Raw genomic sequence first — 18,418 nt, 5'->3', positions numbered from 1 at the left:
CCCCACCTTAAAATGCTATGACTAATGAGTCTATCTGCACTACATATAAAATAATTCATCAAGTAAAGCAATTTTCCGGACAAGGTTGTTTTGCCTCCATAATCAAATGTATTGCTCCACTTTGCGCCGAATGCAAGATAAATCCTGCGAGGTAGAAATTCAATACTTGGTCCTTGGTTTTGGAGTCATTTACTGTAAGGTCAAGCGGATGAGATAAAAGGCGCTGTAAATATTTTCTCTTCTAATACTCTAAAAGCCTTGTTAAGGCCCCACTTTAGGGAATAGGGCCCCCGTCCAGAAGTGGGTAGGGCACTAGGTGGTGAATCTCACACCCATTAAGTGCTCTAATGTCGACATAAACATTGTCTCTGTAAAACACTGTCACCATTAGTAGCTCCTTTATTAAATCAGAGACTACGTGTGCAGAATGCCTGGCCAAGTCACATCCAGGCAGAAGACCGTGCCAGACACCAGCGTTACCGTACCTCCAGGAGCCTCTCAAGGTTGCTGTAATCACTGGTGTGTGTGTGTGTGTGTGTGTGTGTGTGTGTGTGTGTGTGTGTGTGTGTGTATTTCTTGCCAATACAAATCCGTGTAAGTAGAGCTAAAGGTAAACAGATGTCTCCCCCTGCCTCACATAAGTTACTGACAATATACCTAATAATGGAAAGGATATTTGTCACAAAGAAGTACATGTTAAATTAATACTATGAAAAAATAATCCTCTGAATTCTCATCATGGTCTGAGACATCAGAAGACAAAATGAAAATGGCAAACATTGTATTAGAGTTGAGCTAAATATACTAATAACAAATCAGTCAGCAGAATTTTGTTCTTCAACCGTAAATCTTTAATCAAATTCCTCAAATTTAAACCACTTTGACAAAACACTATTGAAAGATCCAAATCAACCAGTAACCAGTAAAATATGTGCAAACCAGTGGAATTAGATGGATCCCAAATGTGGTCAGGAGCTGTAGAAACGCTGGTTCCCACTGAATCCTCCTTCCCATCTTGTCTTTGAATCCTCCTCATGGTCTGAATCATCAGAAGACTCCCGGTGTTCAGAGAGAGGAGAAAATGGCAAAAATGTTGTTAGGGTTTGAGCATTGAGCTAAATGTACTAATAAACAAATCAGTTAGCAGAATTTGAAGAACTTCATTCTTCAAAACTAAATCTATATTCAAAGCTCTCCAATTCAAACCACTTCACCAACCTCACTGTTGACAGAAATTGCTTCAAATCAAATAATTTTTTCTGGTGTAACCAGTAAAATGTGTGCAAACCAGTGGAATTAGATGGATCCCAAATGTGGTCAGGAGCTGTAGAAACGCTGGTTCCCACTGAATCCTCCTTCCCATCTTGTCTCTGAATCCTCCTCATGGTCTGAATCATCAGAAGACTCTCGATGTTCAGAGAGAGGAGAAAATGGCAAACAATTTGTTAGAGTTTGAGTATTGAGCTAAATGTACTAATAACAAATCAGTTACAAGAATTTGAAAAATGTTATTCTTCAAAACTAAATTTGTATTCAAAGCTCTTCAATTCAAACCACTTCACCAACCTCACTGTTGACAGAAATTGCTTCAAATCAAATAATTTTTTCTGGTGTGAACAGTAAAATGTGTGCAAACCAGTGGAATTAGATGGATTCCAAATGTGAAGAGGAGATGTGGAAACGCTTGTTCCTACTGAATCCTCCTTCCCGTCTTTTCCTCTGAATCCTCATCATGGTCTGAGACATCAGTGAACGACTCCCGGTGTTGAGCGAGTCTAGGAGGATTCTGCATTACCTGTCCAGCTCTCTTTCTTGCTCTTCATTTGAAATCAGCTGAAGCGCTGAGGAGAGCAGGTCAGACGACTCTCCAGCTGACAGGAGAAATTGAAAGTATACACTTTGTTAGAGTTTGAACATTGAAGTAAATGTATTAATCAAAGTCTGCAACTGATAGGAGAAAACACATTAGAGTTTTAACATTGATATTAAAATAAACCCCTCGACAGTGACGGTCATGTCACTGCAATCCTATGCTTGTGTCCATCATATATCCATCAGAGTTTATAATAAATAATAAAAGATTAACAGTTGGTTTTATGTCTTCAAAGCGCTGTTTGCCAGATGCTGTTGTGCTGAATGTACGTCAAGTTCACTCTGCAGAGTATTGGAATGTTGCTGGCAGCTCAGAGGCTCTTGTGACATCATAAATATCTTTGTTATGGTAGTTCTAACATTGAAACAAGGAAAGACTGAGGGAGATAATAATAATATTAATAATAAGAAAAGGAAAAATAGAAAAATAGAAAATATGTAATTCACAACAACAACCCTACAACAACAACAACAACAATAATGTCTTTAACACTACATTTGCATCACTTTTCACATATAGCACTTTTCTGAATAAAGTTACAAAGTTGTGTGTGTGTGTGTGTTTTATATTATATTGTTTTATATTCTTGTGGTATTGTGTTGTAAAAAAAAAAAAAGCCATATGGCACACAATTGTGCTAATAACCCCATACAAAACATTACACACACACACACACACACACACACACACAGACAAACATAACCAGACACACAGTCATGCATCTATAGCCCATATCCCCAAATGCATGCACACAGGCATAGACACATACACACACATACACACACATTGACATGTACAGATACACACATCCAAAAGAAAGTGATGCCATTAGAGGACATTAAGTCATCCTCTTAGAAAAAAAACATTGATCTCTCAAGTGACATTCAATTAGCTTTGTGATCGATCATGCGTGCTGCCATGAGTGTATTTACACAGCATGTGTTTGTGTGCGTCTGTGTGTGTGTGTGTGTGTGTGTGTGTGTGTGTGTGTGTGTGTATGTGCTTCTTCCACCACAGTACCTGGGCTCCATGCTGGTGAAGGAGCTGAGAGGGACGGAGTCCACACAAGACGCCTGTGCCAAGATGAGGGTAAAGCACTGTCTGTCACACTGCGCTGCTGTTGTCGCTATAAAAAGCCACTTAACACCAACGCGGTTCAAATACACGCTGTCAAAATGGGGCTGCTTGAGTGTCAGCATAGTCATAAGATGGCCCACTGACCCATTTACTCGCCGAACCCCTTTTGTAAGATTTTCTAAGATTGTGTAAGTGGTCAAAAAGAGTGCACAAGGCTGTTTTTGTGGCTTTGTCTGTTTTGCTCAATTGCACTCAAGTGTTTCAAGACTTTAAAGCGCACTGTACCTTTAAATCTGGGACACAGTCTCACAGCCTGAGTGCCCTCACACTCACACTAGAACTTAAACAAACTTAAAGTATTATGACAGCGGATTAAGTGTATTGAGGGATTTATTTTTAATATCCGTGCCTGGATGGCTCGATACCCCGCGATCCCCCTTTTACCTCAAGTCACCTTATCTCCTCCTCTCGCTCGCTCGGCACTGGTTCCTCTGTTCTCTCTCTCTCTCTCTCTCTCTCTCTCTGCTGTTATCTGTCTCCTCCTGTACATGTCCTGCCCTCTCTCGTTCCTGCTGTCTCTTACTGTAACGCTGACTCCCTCTCTCCCCTCGCCTCCCGTTCCTATCTCTCACTATCTTTCTCTCTCTCTAGAGCTACTGCGGTGTGAAGATAAATATTAATATTCATGAACTAAGCTTCCTCCACCTCCTCTTCCTCCTCATCTCCTTTGTTCTGTTTCTGTATCTGTGTTGCCTCATCGGAGGGCATCAGACACACACACGCGTTTTTCTTTCTCTCCTACTTCCTCTCCCTCGCTTCTTTTGTCCTCGGTTTCACACACCGTTGCTGCACCTCCACCTTGTAATTAAGTGCAGTGAGATGCATATTATCTCTTGTTACTCTGGCTTGCGTTACTATGTGTGTGTATACATTCAGGTTTTGTCTAAAGCCCAGTGCCCTTCCCTTCCCTCCTCTACTCCCTCCACCTTGAAGCCCTGCCCTTTCCCTCTCGCCCTCCTCGCCCCCCCTCCTCCATCCATCCCTCCATCCCTCCTTTGATCCATCCCTCCATCCCTCTGCGGCGGAGAGGTAGATGTGTGGATGTCTAAATCCCGTCGCCTCTAGCTGGGTATCTGCCAGCGAAGCCAGGCGGCGCTGCCTTTTGTCAGCCCTTCAGCAGTACCTGATCCTGACAGGACCTGCACCACAACGGCAACACACTGAGGAGAGAGAGAGAACCAGAGAAAGAGAGAGAGAGAGGAACAAGCGGACAGAAAAAGAAGCCGAGATGGAAAGGGAAGCAGCGAGCGTATTCGACGCGGGGAAGAGGGAATGATCGAGCGCGATAGAAATATGAAGAGTGAGAGAGAGATGACAAGTGATGAAACACGAGAGAGATACAGAGAAAGCAGGAGAGGGACTCATATCGACATGTACTGCTTTGAATATATTAAAGCTGTTGGCAGGTGGAATGACAGCTTCGGGGGGGCGACGCTGACGTTACTGTAAATCACGCTATTCTCCGCAGCGCCGCACTGCATAATGAGCTCCACTGTAGGTAATAAAGACAGGTAAAATGTCAGCGTGTAATTAAAAAGCAACGGGAAGAGACGCAGGGGCTTGATATGGTTTGAAGGCTAATAGCCTTATTGGGCTTACGGCACTCCAGTCGATTGGTTTTAGAAATGTCATTTGCTAGCAGTTTTACAAGGCACCTAACGACCCTTGACCTTTGGAGATGATTTGAATTGATTCCCGTAATCAAGGAGGAAGTCATCAATAGACTGTTCGATCACCTCTTTCTCTCTTTATTTACTTTCTCTGCCTCTCTTTTATCCCTCCGTCCAGGCTTACCGTGCTGTATAGATTTCTTTTGTTTTTCTGACATGGTGGTCAGCTTCCTAGACATGGATTAAGCCTTGTAGAAAACTGAGAAGTTAAATTCAGATGAGATCTCCACTGATAGAAATTCATTCATCTGGGACTAATCATAATCCGTGGTTTGAAAACCGCGGTGTGTTAAAAGCTAAAGCTCACAACTAAAGCCTGTGCAGTCTTCTGTCTTTTCAATGAATCGCTGTAGTGAAATGCCTCAAAAGTCATGGCTGCCACTCTCTCCCCTCATCTCTCTCTCGCTTTCTCTCTCTTTCCTTTTCTGTGCACTCCAAGAAGTCGACAGAACAGATGAAGAAAGTGCCGACCATCGTACTCTCCGTGTCCTACAAAGGAGTCAAGTTCATCGATGCCACAAATAAGGTAACGGTCACAACTTGTTTCATTTGACACCTACAGTAATACACAGGAAAGGCCAGCAACGTTCAGAGGCATCGGGCCGAGGCAGCAGTATATAGCGCTGATGTCTGCTTCCACTGCAGCATATTACAGACTGAATGTTTTGAAAACATATGGTGTGAAATCGATAAAGAGTGTAAAAGAGGGCAAAACACAAACAGGCAATAATCAGTATGGTTAGGATTAAGTGAATGTTAAAAAAATCAATAATAATAAACTCAGTCCACTAAATCCTTCATGGAATGCTTAGAATGCGGTTCTCTTCTCGCCTTATTCCTCTTTGGGTGTTTTAGTGAGCAAATCTCACACTAAAGTCACACAGTTGCCCATCGCCTTATTCCTTTTTCCATCTGGACTGACAGTGGAGTGATGGGTGCACCATGTGTGTCAACATGTCCAACTTAGAAAGACAAAGAGAACAGTTTTTTCTACTGACAGTTTGGTTTTTTTGTGTTTGTAATGAGCTGGGCCTGCTGTCTCTGTGACAATATTTTGTTAAATCAGTGTACTTCATGAAAACAGTAAGTGTCCCTAATATTTTGTACATTCAGTGTAGGTCTCCCTTAATCTATCTTCATCTCAGTTTATCTACTGTCTAAATGTAGAAAGACTAGAGGGAGTGGACTGCTCACTCTCCTTACAAAAATAATCAATATATCTTTTCATAGGATCAAAGACAAACAAGATACTGTCCAGTATGACTAAAGGGGCATTACGCCCATTGTCTATTATATAACTCTTCTTTGTTCTTACCTTGGGGAAATCGATTGCTCCACATTGATTTTTGCCACGGCCTTTAGTCCGTTAGATATTTGTTATAATGCTTTGTTTTGATTTGTATTCCTTAAAAAACATTTTCAATGAACTAGAACAAAGTATACTGCAAAGTACACTGAAAGTACAAAATATTAAGGATACTTCGTCTTTTCATGAAGTACACTGATGAGGTGAATCCAGGTAAAAGCTTATTGATTTCCCATATTCATATTAAATCTACACCAATCACAAAGGAGGAGATGTAGATAAAGAGAAGCAAATGAGTTAGAGAAGTATTTTTAAGCTTTGAGACAACTGGAATGTGGATAGTTCAAAAGGAGCTGCAGCTCAATATCAGGAAGATGTCCCTAATGTTTTGCACATTCAGTGTAAAGTAACATTACCAATTTCTTTACCTCATGTTAACCCTCACTAAAACTTTTCTGGCTTTGATGTTCTTTAATCCACATCCTTTAACTCAGCTTTAATTAACACGACACAAAGTTTGACTGTCCTCCAGTGACATTACCAGAGGACAGATTCCAACTCAGTGACTCCTAATAACTCTCAAACCAAAATTGTGCAACAATGATTATGGTTTTGGGATGTGCGAGATGAGATGCATAATAAATCAGATTTGTTTTGCCGTGAAATGGCTCACTGGAGATGATCAACAACAGTCTTGCCTGAAATAAGCATCTCTCTTGGCACCCCTTTATATTTCTGCATCCATTTTTCTCCTCTCATGCAATCTACCTATTTCTCTCTCTCTCTCTCTCTGTAGAACATCATAGCAGAGCATGAGATTCGTAACATCTCATGTGCGGCTCAGGATCCGGAGGATTTGTCTACGTTTGCCTACATCACCAAAGACCTCAAGTCCAGTCACCACTACTGTCACGTCTTCACTGCCTTCGATGTGGTCAGTACTGACAAACACAATGTGTGTGTCTGTGTGTGTCTATATGCAAATATCATATTTATTGTGCTTGTAATGCCATGTAGTGTATACTGTACATCTCTGTGCATATGTGTATCTGAATGTCTACATACAGTATGTGTGTATTCTTATGAGTTCACCCTACAGCACGAACCCCTGTGTTGAGCCCTTGCCCGTCTGTCTTCCTCCTCTCCCTAGAACCTGGCGTATGAGATCATCCTGACGCTGGGCCAGGCCTTCGAGGTGGCCTACCAGCTGGCCCTGCAGGCCAGGAAGACGGGCCATGGATCCTCCACGCTGCCCGAGAGCTTCGACAGCAAACCCAGCAAACCGGTGCCCAAACCCCGCGTCAACATCCGCAAATCTGTGAGCATCGCCGGCAGAACAGCTGCTCTACTGTTTTAAAGGGGAAAATCCATCCTAAAACCAAAGTCACATCTGGAACTCCAGTGGTTCCACAATGCTTGGGAATCATCGGTAGCATGAAATTGAAACAAATTATGGTGCTTTTATTTTGAAGGGCAATGGATAATTTAAGTCCCTAGTGGACAAATTGATAGCATTTTTACCAGCTGGTTCCTCTATATCTTACAGATATTGAATGATTAACTTCTTGTATTGGTTGTCTTTCCAAAATGGATATCTATTATTTTCAAAATGAGCTCCAATTGTGTTTTAGGGTGGATTTTCACTTTAACCTCTGACTTCACCTCTCACTTTTCAGCTCCGGCTCCTTCAACTCAAACATAGCTGTTCATGTATCTGCTTCTAATGAATCCTAACCAGCATCTGTCATCTCCCTGTCCCACTGCCACTGGAATCTGTTCCAGCCTCCATCCCTCTGCTCTGACTCACTCCCAGTCTCTCATTTATGTTGTTTGTTCTCAACTCCCACAATTCAATTGAGTTCCCTGGCATTATTTTGGAGTGTGTGTGTGTGTGTGTGTGTGAGTCTTGGCCCGGCTGAGTATGTAGCAGAGGTGTAGATGGATATTTGATCTGTAAAGCGTCCGTTCGGTCTTGCTGTCCCGGCGCTCCCTTACACACTGGGCTGATTGATGAGGCCTGTTTGCATAGGGCTCCGGGGAGGCTTGCTCCGGCTCGCCTCACCGTGTCTGTGTGTCTGTGTGTGTGTGTGTGTGTGTGTGTGTGTGTGTGACTGGGAGAGAAAAGGATAAGGAAGCCCCATGTGGTATATTCCTACATACTGCACTCTTGCATAAAGAATGCATTTATTGACATTTCAGTCAATTGGATCCTCATCAAAAATGCCGTAGTGTGCAGGAGGTTGTGGAGGTTGGGTGTGTGTGTGTGTGTGTGTGTGTGTGTGTGTGTTGGTAAGCTCTTTACCTACAGAGAATGAGAATGTTCCTATACAGTAGCCTGCTTTATATGACTTGTGTGTGTGTAAGGCTGTGTACACTGTATGGGTATGTGTGTGTGTGCATATAAATTTAAATGATACATGATACTTGTAGTGTCTTCCATCCTCCCTGTGTGAGTGTGTTCCCTCTCTCCCCCAACCACAGCGTCACAAAGTCTATCTGTGAACCTGTCAGCCTCCCATTAACTGCCGACACAGCTTTAAAATAGTCACGCTAAAACACTCCACACACACTTCCCTCCTCCGTCGGCACGCATTGGAAGGCACAGCAGCACATGTGTGTGTGTGTGAGGGGCTCGGTGTAGAGTTTCTGTGGACGCTCCGTTTGCCGGCTGCTATATCAGTGCGTCTGCAGCAGAGTTAATTCCACTTCCACACTGTGAGTCATGGGAGAAAGAGAGAGGGCGGAGAATCAGGGAACATGCCAGTCTCCGTGGCTTCGGAGGAATGGTCACACTTTCTATAGTTAGATAGAGCGAGGAGTGACACAGTGAGAAAAGACAGAGAGTACAGAGAGTGCAGTGTGTGTGTGTGTGTGTGTGTGTGTGTGCAAGGCTTGCGTGTGTGGTCCTACGCCTACAGAGATGATGGACGATGGCATGTGTACACACAATCTGCTGAATCGGCTACCATTACATTAACCATTAATTGCCTTTTTCCTCTGTGTGTGTGTGTTTGTGCGTGTGCGGTGTAGTTAATGGCTTGTGGTGTGCAGCAGGGCATAGATACTGCAGGATTCACTTAATATTCCCGCCACCTGCCAGCCATAATCCTCATTCTGCAGCAGCTCTCAAGTCCCTGTGCTTTAAAATACTGTTCCTTCCTCTCTGCCCAGAAGATGGATTGGCTATCTGCTTCTCCTCACCCCCCTCATTATCCTTTTTATGTGTGTGTGTGTGAGTGCATCTACCTCTAAATCACCCTCAACATCCTCTTCACTTACACCTACAGTATGTGTGTGTATGTGTGTGTGTGTGTGCTGTGTCTCTGTCATCTTTGATCAGCATGGTGTGTGTTTTTGTAATTTGAGTGTAGCTACAGTATGGCATACAAATGCAAGGCAACAAATGTTCATCTCAGTAAATCATTTGATCTACTGTATGATTCAGTCTTACAATCTCATTTTTCTTAAAACAAGTGAAAATGCCAGTTGTGTGATGTAACTTCACTTGTCTCCAACGCAAATTCACTGGTTTCAAGAATTCTCCTGAATCGTCATTGTCTTCATACTAGTGGAGCGATCTTGCCTCGTTTTTAGATATTGACTCTTTCTATGAAATCCCTGAAACAAGTGAAACCTCACTGGAAATGAGTGGAATCATCTCACCCCATTGGCAGAATTTTCCACGTGTTTTAAGAAAAGTCAAATTTGAAAACTGAATGTGAGACTAAGTGACTAGTTAAGATGGACCTTCTTGCAGTGTGCTGCTATGCACAGTTGCTGTGCCATATTCATCTCGCCGTGAATGTTGTTGCCATGCAGGGGTTGCTATGGTATAAATGCGCCACAATATAGCCTACTATTGCTTGAATTTTGCTGTATTGCGGTAATGCTGCTTCCTCACACTGTTGCCAGGGCAGTGGCTTTGCTGCCATGTTGTTGCCATGGTTTTGCTCTGGTTTTGGAGTGTTGTTGCCTTTCCCTGTTGCCATGGAGTTACTTTGTCATCGCTGTGGTTTTGCCTCATTGTCGGCTTGTTATTTTTGGTGGTGTTGCCGTGGTGTTGCTGTGGTGTTGCCGAGCAGGTGCCCTTTGACCTGTGTATGACCTCTGCCCCTGTAGGTCATCATGTCCCCCTCCAGCCGCTGGTCACTGGGCCACATTTACACCCCCCACCGGCCTCCTCTCCACCCTCCTCTTCCTCCCCCTCGACTCTTCCATCTTCCTCACAAAGCTCAGTCACAGGTCCTCCACGCCTTTCCTTCTCTTATTCTTTCTTCCACACGGTTTTCTTTTAGTCAAGGAGAAAGCGCTGTCTGTAAGTGCCTCCATTTGATGCTGTCGCTTTTCTTCGTCTGACTTTTCTGTGTTCTGTTTGAGTGTCTGTGTGTGTCACTCATCAGTTAGTGTCTCTGTCCCCACATCAAAGGTGAGCAGTGTTGCTATTTGAAGAACTAAATATTACAGTACAGACAGTCTTGCCAAGCCAAACCACTCCAATTTCTCCATTGCTAATATAGAGCCCAATTCAGACCTCGACTTTAATGCCGTGCAGTGGTGCTTCAGACGGTTTTTATGCGCCCCACTGTGCCGATTCAAACCCTGGAGTTCCATGTGGGAATAGGCTGCCTCCTGTAAGAGGCACACTTCAACTGATGAATATGTAAATCAAAAAACAGACAACCTTCAGATTATAATATATGGATTCCGGGTGCTTTTGTATGCTAATAATAATTGCATAATAACTGTTGAGTCACAAAACTTGAAGCAATAACCAGCATCATTAAAATTAACTCAATGTTAAAAAAAAAATATTCATAACCATCTCAGTCCATTAAATCCTTCATTGAATGCTTGGAATGAGCTTTTACGCATGGGCTGTTTCCTATCTCCACTTATTGCTCTGTCCCACTCTCACACACACACACACACACACACACACACACACACACACACTCACACACAGCTTCATCACTCACACAAGTCAGTTACATTTTTAAAGGATCATCAAAAGAGACGGCACTACCAGGGCGTACAGAGGGTGCCAAGAAATTATTTAAATGTGCTGAGTTTAACAGACTCCCAGTGCATCCAGCGTTACGAGTATGACACTGGCTTCAGATCGTACAGTGAGCATCTCTGCCGTGTTGCTCCAGGTAACATGCGTCCATTCCTTCATGGCAACAAGTTGGAAAGGGTGTCGGGGATGTTGTGGGAATATCTCATCTGGCTCATTCATATCAGCAATGAGCAGAAGCACAATATCTGTATCCATGTCTGCATCTATATAGCCTGATGGATGAAGGCAGTTTTCATTGTATTGTGGGTTTTCTAAACATTATTAGCCATCGACTGCACACGTGACCATGAGGGCGCCAAGAGCACAGGAACAGATTTTTAGGAAAAGATTAAACTCCATGTATATTCAATTTGTGATGTAGATGTGACTATGACTATTGCATGTAGGTGAGCTGAATAGAAAGCAGTTGTCATGAAGAAACTCACAATACAAAGCCTATTTTTAATGTAGAAAAAAAAGTCTTATTGGCAGAATCTGCGTGTGCCATTGCCAAAAGCTGAAAATGTTCATGGGCAGATTTTCCACTGTACGGATGGGAAGGCCACAGAAGCCAAGGTTTTGAATACATCTGTGAAGTGGAGGCATGCCCAAAATCCACATCGCGCACATGGAGTAGTCCAAATCTGAACAGGACGAGCTCAAACACGGGCATCTCCATCCGCACAAGACTCGACTCAGTCTGCATCAGGCCCATAGTGAGCAGTAGACAGCTGTGTGGGTCACAGGCTCTCTACTGAGCATGATGGTGTTGTGGTGGGATAGTGGGATTGAAAGTGTGTTTCTGTTTGCCCTTAATCCTATAACCCCATACAAGATTGAAGATTTTTTTTTTATGCTTGTGTGTGTGTGAGAGAGAGAGAAAGAAAGCAAGAACGAGAGAGAAAGAATGTACGCATCAACTTTTAAATGAGATTAGAGATTGTGTGTGTGTGTGTGTGTGCATGCATGCATGCATGCGACAGCACAGAGAGGCAGAGCTGGATTAATATTAAAGCTAGATTCAATATTGTTGCTGCAGTAGTGTGTGGGGAGAAGATAAAGAGACACATGGCTCAACTAGCATGCTGCAGAACTCGGAGATTAACCCTGTTCACTGCAAACACACACTCAGCTGAGAGCGCACACACACACACACACACACACAGGGGTAGATCTTGAATGGTGCATTACCATCTCTGGCAGTATTGCTCATTTAACGTTCATTCCAATAACCCAAATTAATTTGAATTGTAAAATTGAGAGGGAGACATAAAAAGAGAGCAAGGAGAAAAGCGTTCTTCCACTGTCAAAATTGCAACGCTCACAGTCAGCTTCCCCCTCCCCCCAATCATCTTTGAGCCAATCTGAGAATAAACCAGTAGATTGGAAGAAAAGCACCCTCGGCAACAAAACCCAGCCGTTTGATTGGTTGCTGTGGGGTTATTTTTGAGATACATTATGCGGTTTGTTTCTTAGCTTTCGAGCCACAATAGCAACGAACACATTGGCAGCGGCAGACATGTAATTCACTGCTCTAGAATTGCTTGAATTGTCAGGTGCAGTAAATGTACAGAGATTTGTCTTGAGGGCATCGCTGCAGAGATACATATTAACAGCATGACATAACAGCACATAATAAACACATGGTACAGGTGCAGCAGGGTCTTGGATATAGTGCAAAGCAGACTACACTTCTGCATTCACATACATTTAATAATCTGTAGATATGGAAGAGGAAAGTGTTTGTTTTTGTGGCAGACTGTGTGCCTCTGTCCATATTCTCTGTTCTGCTTTCTCATCTGTACCTCACCCCCCTCTTACACCCTTATTCACACTAAATTCTTATTCTCTCTTACATTACTGAGCGGTTAAACCTACACCTCTCTCTCTCTCTCTCTCCACCTCACAATGTTTTCAGTGATTTTATCGGAAACTGTATCAGAAACAATGTTGCCCCAGCGGTATACGAAATGTCAATTTTCAAAACCAGCAATCAGCAGATTATATATTCAAAGTGTGTCGAGATGATGAATTATTTGGTTTGAAGACATGCACCATACAATAGGACATAATCACGTACTATTGTATTGTGCATTGTATTGTATATAATCATATCTGTCATGATGCATAACATTTTCAAATTGAGAACATGCAGTTATACTGATCATTCAAAATCATTTCTCTCTCGGTACTATTTTTCCCTGTCTTTCTCTGTCTTTTCTCTATTTCTCTCTCCTCCTCTGCTTCTTCTCTTTCTCTCTCTCTCTTTGTTTCCTCTGTTTTTCTCTCTCCGTCTCAGATGGAGCAGCCGTCCATGGACCAGAAGGGCCACGCCAACGTGCCGTGGATTGTGGAGCCGGGTCAGGAAGCCAAGAGAGGAGTCAACACCAAGTACGAGACCACTATTTTCTAACATACACCCGCCTTGTCCACTCCTGTGTGTGTGTGCCTTTCAGAGGTTGCCCCGTACCGGGCCCCGCCCCGGAGTTGGGCACGAGCGACGCACGCCGCTGCGTCACCTCACCGGCCGAAAACTAAAAAAAAAACATCCCGCCCCGCCCGCCGTTAGCCGAGCCTGTCCACTGCATGATGACGTTTGGCGCTGCGCTGTCTCTCTCTTTTCTCTCCCTTTCTTTCTCTTTGTCTCTCTCTCTCTTTCGTCCCTTCGGCCCTGGCCCCTTCCTCCCGCCTGCAGGGCTGGCGCATGACCTTTGACCCCCGGGGCCGTGGTGCACTTCTCTGTCTCCACCTGTAGGGAGAACGGTCCACTCCGTTTTTCCACCTCCTGTTTGTCGGTCAGTCGGTCAGCCGGCCGGTTGTTCTGCTATCAGCTTCTGTTTTTTGTTTTGTTTTCTTTTTTCCTGTTGAGGGGTGCAACCGTTTGGCTTTCTCTCTCCTCCTTTTTTTTCTCCTCCATCCCTCGCTTTTCTCTTCATTTCTGCCTCTTTGTCCAACTCCCCCTGACAACCTGAATGAGATTTGAAACCAGTATGCTGCTAAGAGCCCCATCCTTAACAGTGTTTTTGTTTTGTCTGTTGAGCCCAGTCTGGGAGCCGACATTGAGGAGGGATGTTGTCCAAACATGGCAACCAGAGGAAAGTTCAGAGTATTTTTTTATTAAAGAGGAGAGCAGAATTATGGGAGAGGTGATGTAGCAAAATCTTACTTTGAGTCAAACTGGTTCATCCAACAGGCTACTATAATGTATCTCAACTTTTTGATTCTTTATATCAAATTATTTTTTGGAATTATTAACAAACTTTGCAATTTCTTTAGCAAACTCTATTTGAGACAACATGACCTGTGACACAGGAACATGTCGTCATTTTTTTGCTATTAGCCTCTTTTTTTTTAGCACATCATGTGTTTATACACTTGAGAATTGATTTTAACCATATTGCATTTTTTTCTGGATTTTTCCTGGCCGTGAACCTTATTTTATTTGAAAAAAAAAAAAAGAAAAAAGAAAAAATACTTGTATGTAAAAGGTTTAGCGTGTGGCTTGTGAGACGCATGGTGGCCATTTTGGATTTGCTGAGCAGGGGGGCCGGTGGAGAGGCGGGGTGTGAGGGCTCTCTGGATAAGTGATGTCATCTCATTTGCAGGGCAATGCCGGACGCTCATGTCTATTACTGTGGAATGCAAAGAATGTAGCCAGCCCTAAACACGGACCTTATCATACACACAATGCAAAAAGGACTACAATGGACCCTGTTGCTCACACAAGGACTACAAACATGGACGTTACACCACAGTGTTTAAGGTTGACTACACAATTTTGACATCTATCATCCACATAAGTGATAACATCGGACCAATAGACTAGTCAAACTTACACTTCCTCTCACACACACACACACGCACACCTGCACACACACTAAAGGACTGCATCTTGACAGACGGCGGTCTGCTCTGAATGTACACTTATTTGAAAGCAGCCTCAACTTTCTGCAGCCACAGCAGGATCTGTTTTATGCGTCCAGCTGGGAGGCTTGACCTTTGAACTCTAAACTTTTGGGAGGTCACGGCGTCTCTGTGGACACCGAGCGCGGTCACTGGGCATCTGTTGCTAACACACAACGGGTATCCGGCCCGCTCCCTAAAAGCACCACTGGGCACGTCTGTGTCGGGACGGGCATGGGTTCAAGGACTTCTGGTTTGCTCTTTTTGGTCTTTCTTTTGTTTTCTTTATGGTCAAAAAATAATATGGAGATATATGCACAAGCAAATAAATGTGATCGGACTAGCCGCAACAAGCTCAAGATGCAACGGGTGTGTCCTGTGACCCCGTCACGGCGGATGGCGGACCTACGTGAACGAAACAGCATCCGGCATTAAAAAAAAGTATTCTATTCGTATTGCCCGACATTTTAATGTTTAATATGAGAGTATTATATTACCATAATGATTATGATTATTCTTGTGCAATTCTTGTCTACTGTTGTCTTAATGTTACATTATTTTTCTATGATATGCTGAGATGAAAACCTTGGGCTTGAGAATGATGGCCATCCTTTAAAAAAATCTGAAAATAGATGAGCATAGTTCTATACAGAGAGTGAATGTTGCAGTTGGCTAGCTAACTCTTGTCAGGTCAACCCTCCATCGTTTCTCACGGGGCTCTACTCTTATCTTACTAGCAGATGTACTATTTTAAACGCAGTATTACTGTATTATTTGGATGAGACATTATCCAACTATAAAATGTACATAGATATTTTGCCAACTCATTGTTCATACATGTAATGTAGTAAAAGAAAAGGAAAAAGGATTTGCAGTACATGGCACTGGAGACAAGGTACCAGAATAAAGGTTGGAGATGAAAAACAAAGTGGTAGATTGTAGAGATTGTATTTTGGGTGAAAAGTGCAAAGGGTTTATTTGATGACATCACTGCTGACTAACTAATGTACATAGGCTTGGGCTTCCAGCACACAGATTTTTGTAATTTTGGCCATTATTTATATCCTTGTAAAGCACATGGAATAAAACATGACTTGTACAACCATTATTCATCCTTGGGGTATGGTTATCATAAGTTATTTCCTTTTCCCAACCGTTACATAAAAGATACAATACCCAGAGGTCTTCTGTATGAGTGCGAGACTACCGTCTATTAGGGAATCTTTTGATCTGTGAAAGTCAGAGGTTCTTAAATAGCTTCTGATTTACATACATCAAAAGATATCCTCAGAAACCATACAGTAGTCCATCAAAAGCACAAAGACCTCTGGGTCACAGTTAACAGAAACATGCATTTGCAATTCATTTCACCGCAAATTTTGCACCCAAACGGACTTCAAGTTCATGTTTGACGTCATATTTTGTTATTGTTGACTTTGATGCTTGTATGTTATTGGACTTCCAGCCTTATCATTCAGGGGAGACATCCATGCATTTGGGAAGACGCTCCAAAAAGTGTTATTAAAGGGCTGCATTCATGCAACATTCAAAGATAATCCCACAAGAAAATCTTTTGACATTCTTAACTATATGCACTGGTTACTGGATGGTTGCGACATACCCAAACCTGGGTCCGTTTACTGTTGCTAGGTTTCAGGTCAACTACAAGGCAATGAGCAATGATTGTTTGACACATCGCTATCCAAGCCACCAGGTATTGAACTGCCGTATCATATAATTGACGGGCTCTAGTGTCACATACCCATGCTGATGCTGTGGGATCTGGCGATGTCTTCAAAGGCGTCCCCTCCTCCGCTCCTCCAGGCCTTGGCTCAGCACCACGGACAGCACCAACACCCGGTGAAACACACACACAGGATGGGCAGTCATCTCCAACAGCACAACCTACATGCATAAAGAATCTACAGTTTGAGAATTGTCCTCAAGTGAAATTCTATACTACATGATGACCTGAGTGTAACTCCTAGCTAAAAAACCTAAACTGGATTCAGGGGAACTTCCAGACATCTTCAAGGTTAAGGTTAGCTTTAGGATTCGTTTTATCCAGGAAGGTCTGGAAATTGGGACATCAACCTTAGATTTCTTTCTCACCTCCACTCTCTTTCCATTTCTGTTGAACAACACCTAGTTTATACCTGCGATCCACTATGTCAATGTTGTTTGTGTAATGTCAGAACATGCAGGGTTTTGTCAAATGCGTGCTCAGTTGTGAAGAACACATGTTCCACTGACTAATCCATTTACTGCCATTTGATAAAGCAATGTGCGGTCGAAAGGGGAGGGGGGAGGTGACCTGTGCAGAGAGCCTCTGTGGCCTGCAGGTAACTTTCCTGGATGATAAAACCCTCTTTGCCGTGCACATTTCTGTGTATCTATACACAAGAGGGAAAGAGTCTATCGGTGTATTCCCAAGTGCATAGTTGGAAGCATAGTTGGAGATATCAGGGCTTGTTTTCCTCCTTTTAGAAGAAGCAGCTGCCATTCATTCTTGTACAGTATGAAAAACAATTTCCACAGACTTGCTACACAATCCACCACAGTAAATATGAAGTCTTAATTTGGTTTTGTCAAAGTTTCTGTTTTGTTATTATTTCATTCTGTCCAAGTTGAGTCTCTGCCAGTAAATAATCCCTCAAAAACATGTCCCCTTACAGACTTTGTCAAATCCACAGCTAGGTTTGACACCTTAAGTTTGCATTTTAAAAACAATGAAAAATGAGAATGTGAAAAAAAAAAAGAATTACGTGTAGCATGCATTGCAAAATGATTGGGAAAATGTAAACTGGACATAGACAGCAGTAAATGCCTTTTAGTCTAAATGACACTGGCATACAAAGTGTGTGTGTTAGACAGACGGAGCGACTCACACTGAACAAATCAGCCGCTGCTCGGTGTTGCCGCAGAAGCCATGGTCATTACCAAACCTATGGAGCGTGACTGTGGCTCAGCCAGCTTGGAGGTACACTTGCTCTGACAGAGAGGTCTGCGCAGGGTCAGCGGCTGGCTGCTTCCTCATTTGGTCAATCAGGTTCCTCCATTGGCCTCCGCATGACCCCGCTGCCTCTTTCATACTTGTGCTCGTGACAAGCCGGGCGGTCATGGTGCTAGTTTCTATGGTGACCGCATCCCCTCACAGTTTGACCCATAAGCCTCTATGTAATGTTTAGCCGTTGAAAACACACAAACACACGTCGCCGCTGCCATGATAAATAGGCAGTGAAGCCATCACAGCAGCTGCTGTGGAGTGGAGGAGTTTGTCTAGAGCTGCAAGCACCGGAATGGAGGCGGACAGCAGGGAAAAATGATGTGAAGACCCTGTGTTTTATGAATGAAACGCATTTAAACTTTTAATCAACATTTAATCAACCAAACCAACAAAGTGGTGGACATGAGCTAGCCGGGTATAACTGTTATATACTGTAATAATAACTACCAAACAAAGCTTAGCATCA

General features: G+C 43.1%; 1 protein-coding gene across 5 annotated transcripts in view; it reads left to right on the top strand.

The window, feature by feature from the left end:
• LOC139642324 (ankyrin repeat and sterile alpha motif domain-containing protein 1B-like) overlaps positions 1 to 16,122 on the top strand; it is a 55,034-nt gene extending 38,912 nt beyond the window's left edge. The window contains exons 7-12 of one of the 5 annotated variants that reach the window (XM_071517117.1): positions 2,891 to 2,962; positions 4,522 to 4,536; positions 5,123 to 5,206; positions 6,783 to 6,920; positions 7,137 to 7,313; positions 13,348 to 16,122. In XM_071517117.1, coding sequence (XP_071373218.1) covers positions 2,891 to 2,962; positions 4,522 to 4,536; positions 5,123 to 5,206; positions 6,783 to 6,920; positions 7,137 to 7,313; positions 13,348 to 13,455 — 594 coding nt within the window. In that variant the 3' untranslated portion in view covers positions 13,456 to 16,122. Of the gene's footprint in view, positions 1 to 2,890; positions 2,963 to 4,521; positions 4,537 to 5,119; positions 5,207 to 6,782; positions 6,921 to 7,136; positions 7,314 to 13,341 lie in introns of all 5 variants that reach the window. The other 4 variants (XM_071517118.1, XM_071517120.1, XM_071517119.1 and 1 more) reach the window with 4 other exon arrangements.
• Positions 16,123 to 18,418: the final 2,296 nt, after the last annotated feature.

Source organism: Centroberyx affinis, unplaced genomic scaffold (genome assembly GCF_046629955.1).
Source record: "Centroberyx affinis isolate AG114_WGS23_722 - 3 ecotype Tasmania unplaced genomic scaffold, CSIRO-AGI_Caff_v1 ptg000460l_1, whole genome shotgun sequence".
Classification (NCBI taxonomy): Eukaryota; Metazoa; Chordata; class Actinopteri; order Beryciformes; family Berycidae; genus Centroberyx; species Centroberyx affinis.
Note: the sequence above shows the minus strand (reverse complement) of the source record. Positions and strands in the feature narration are given on the sequence as shown.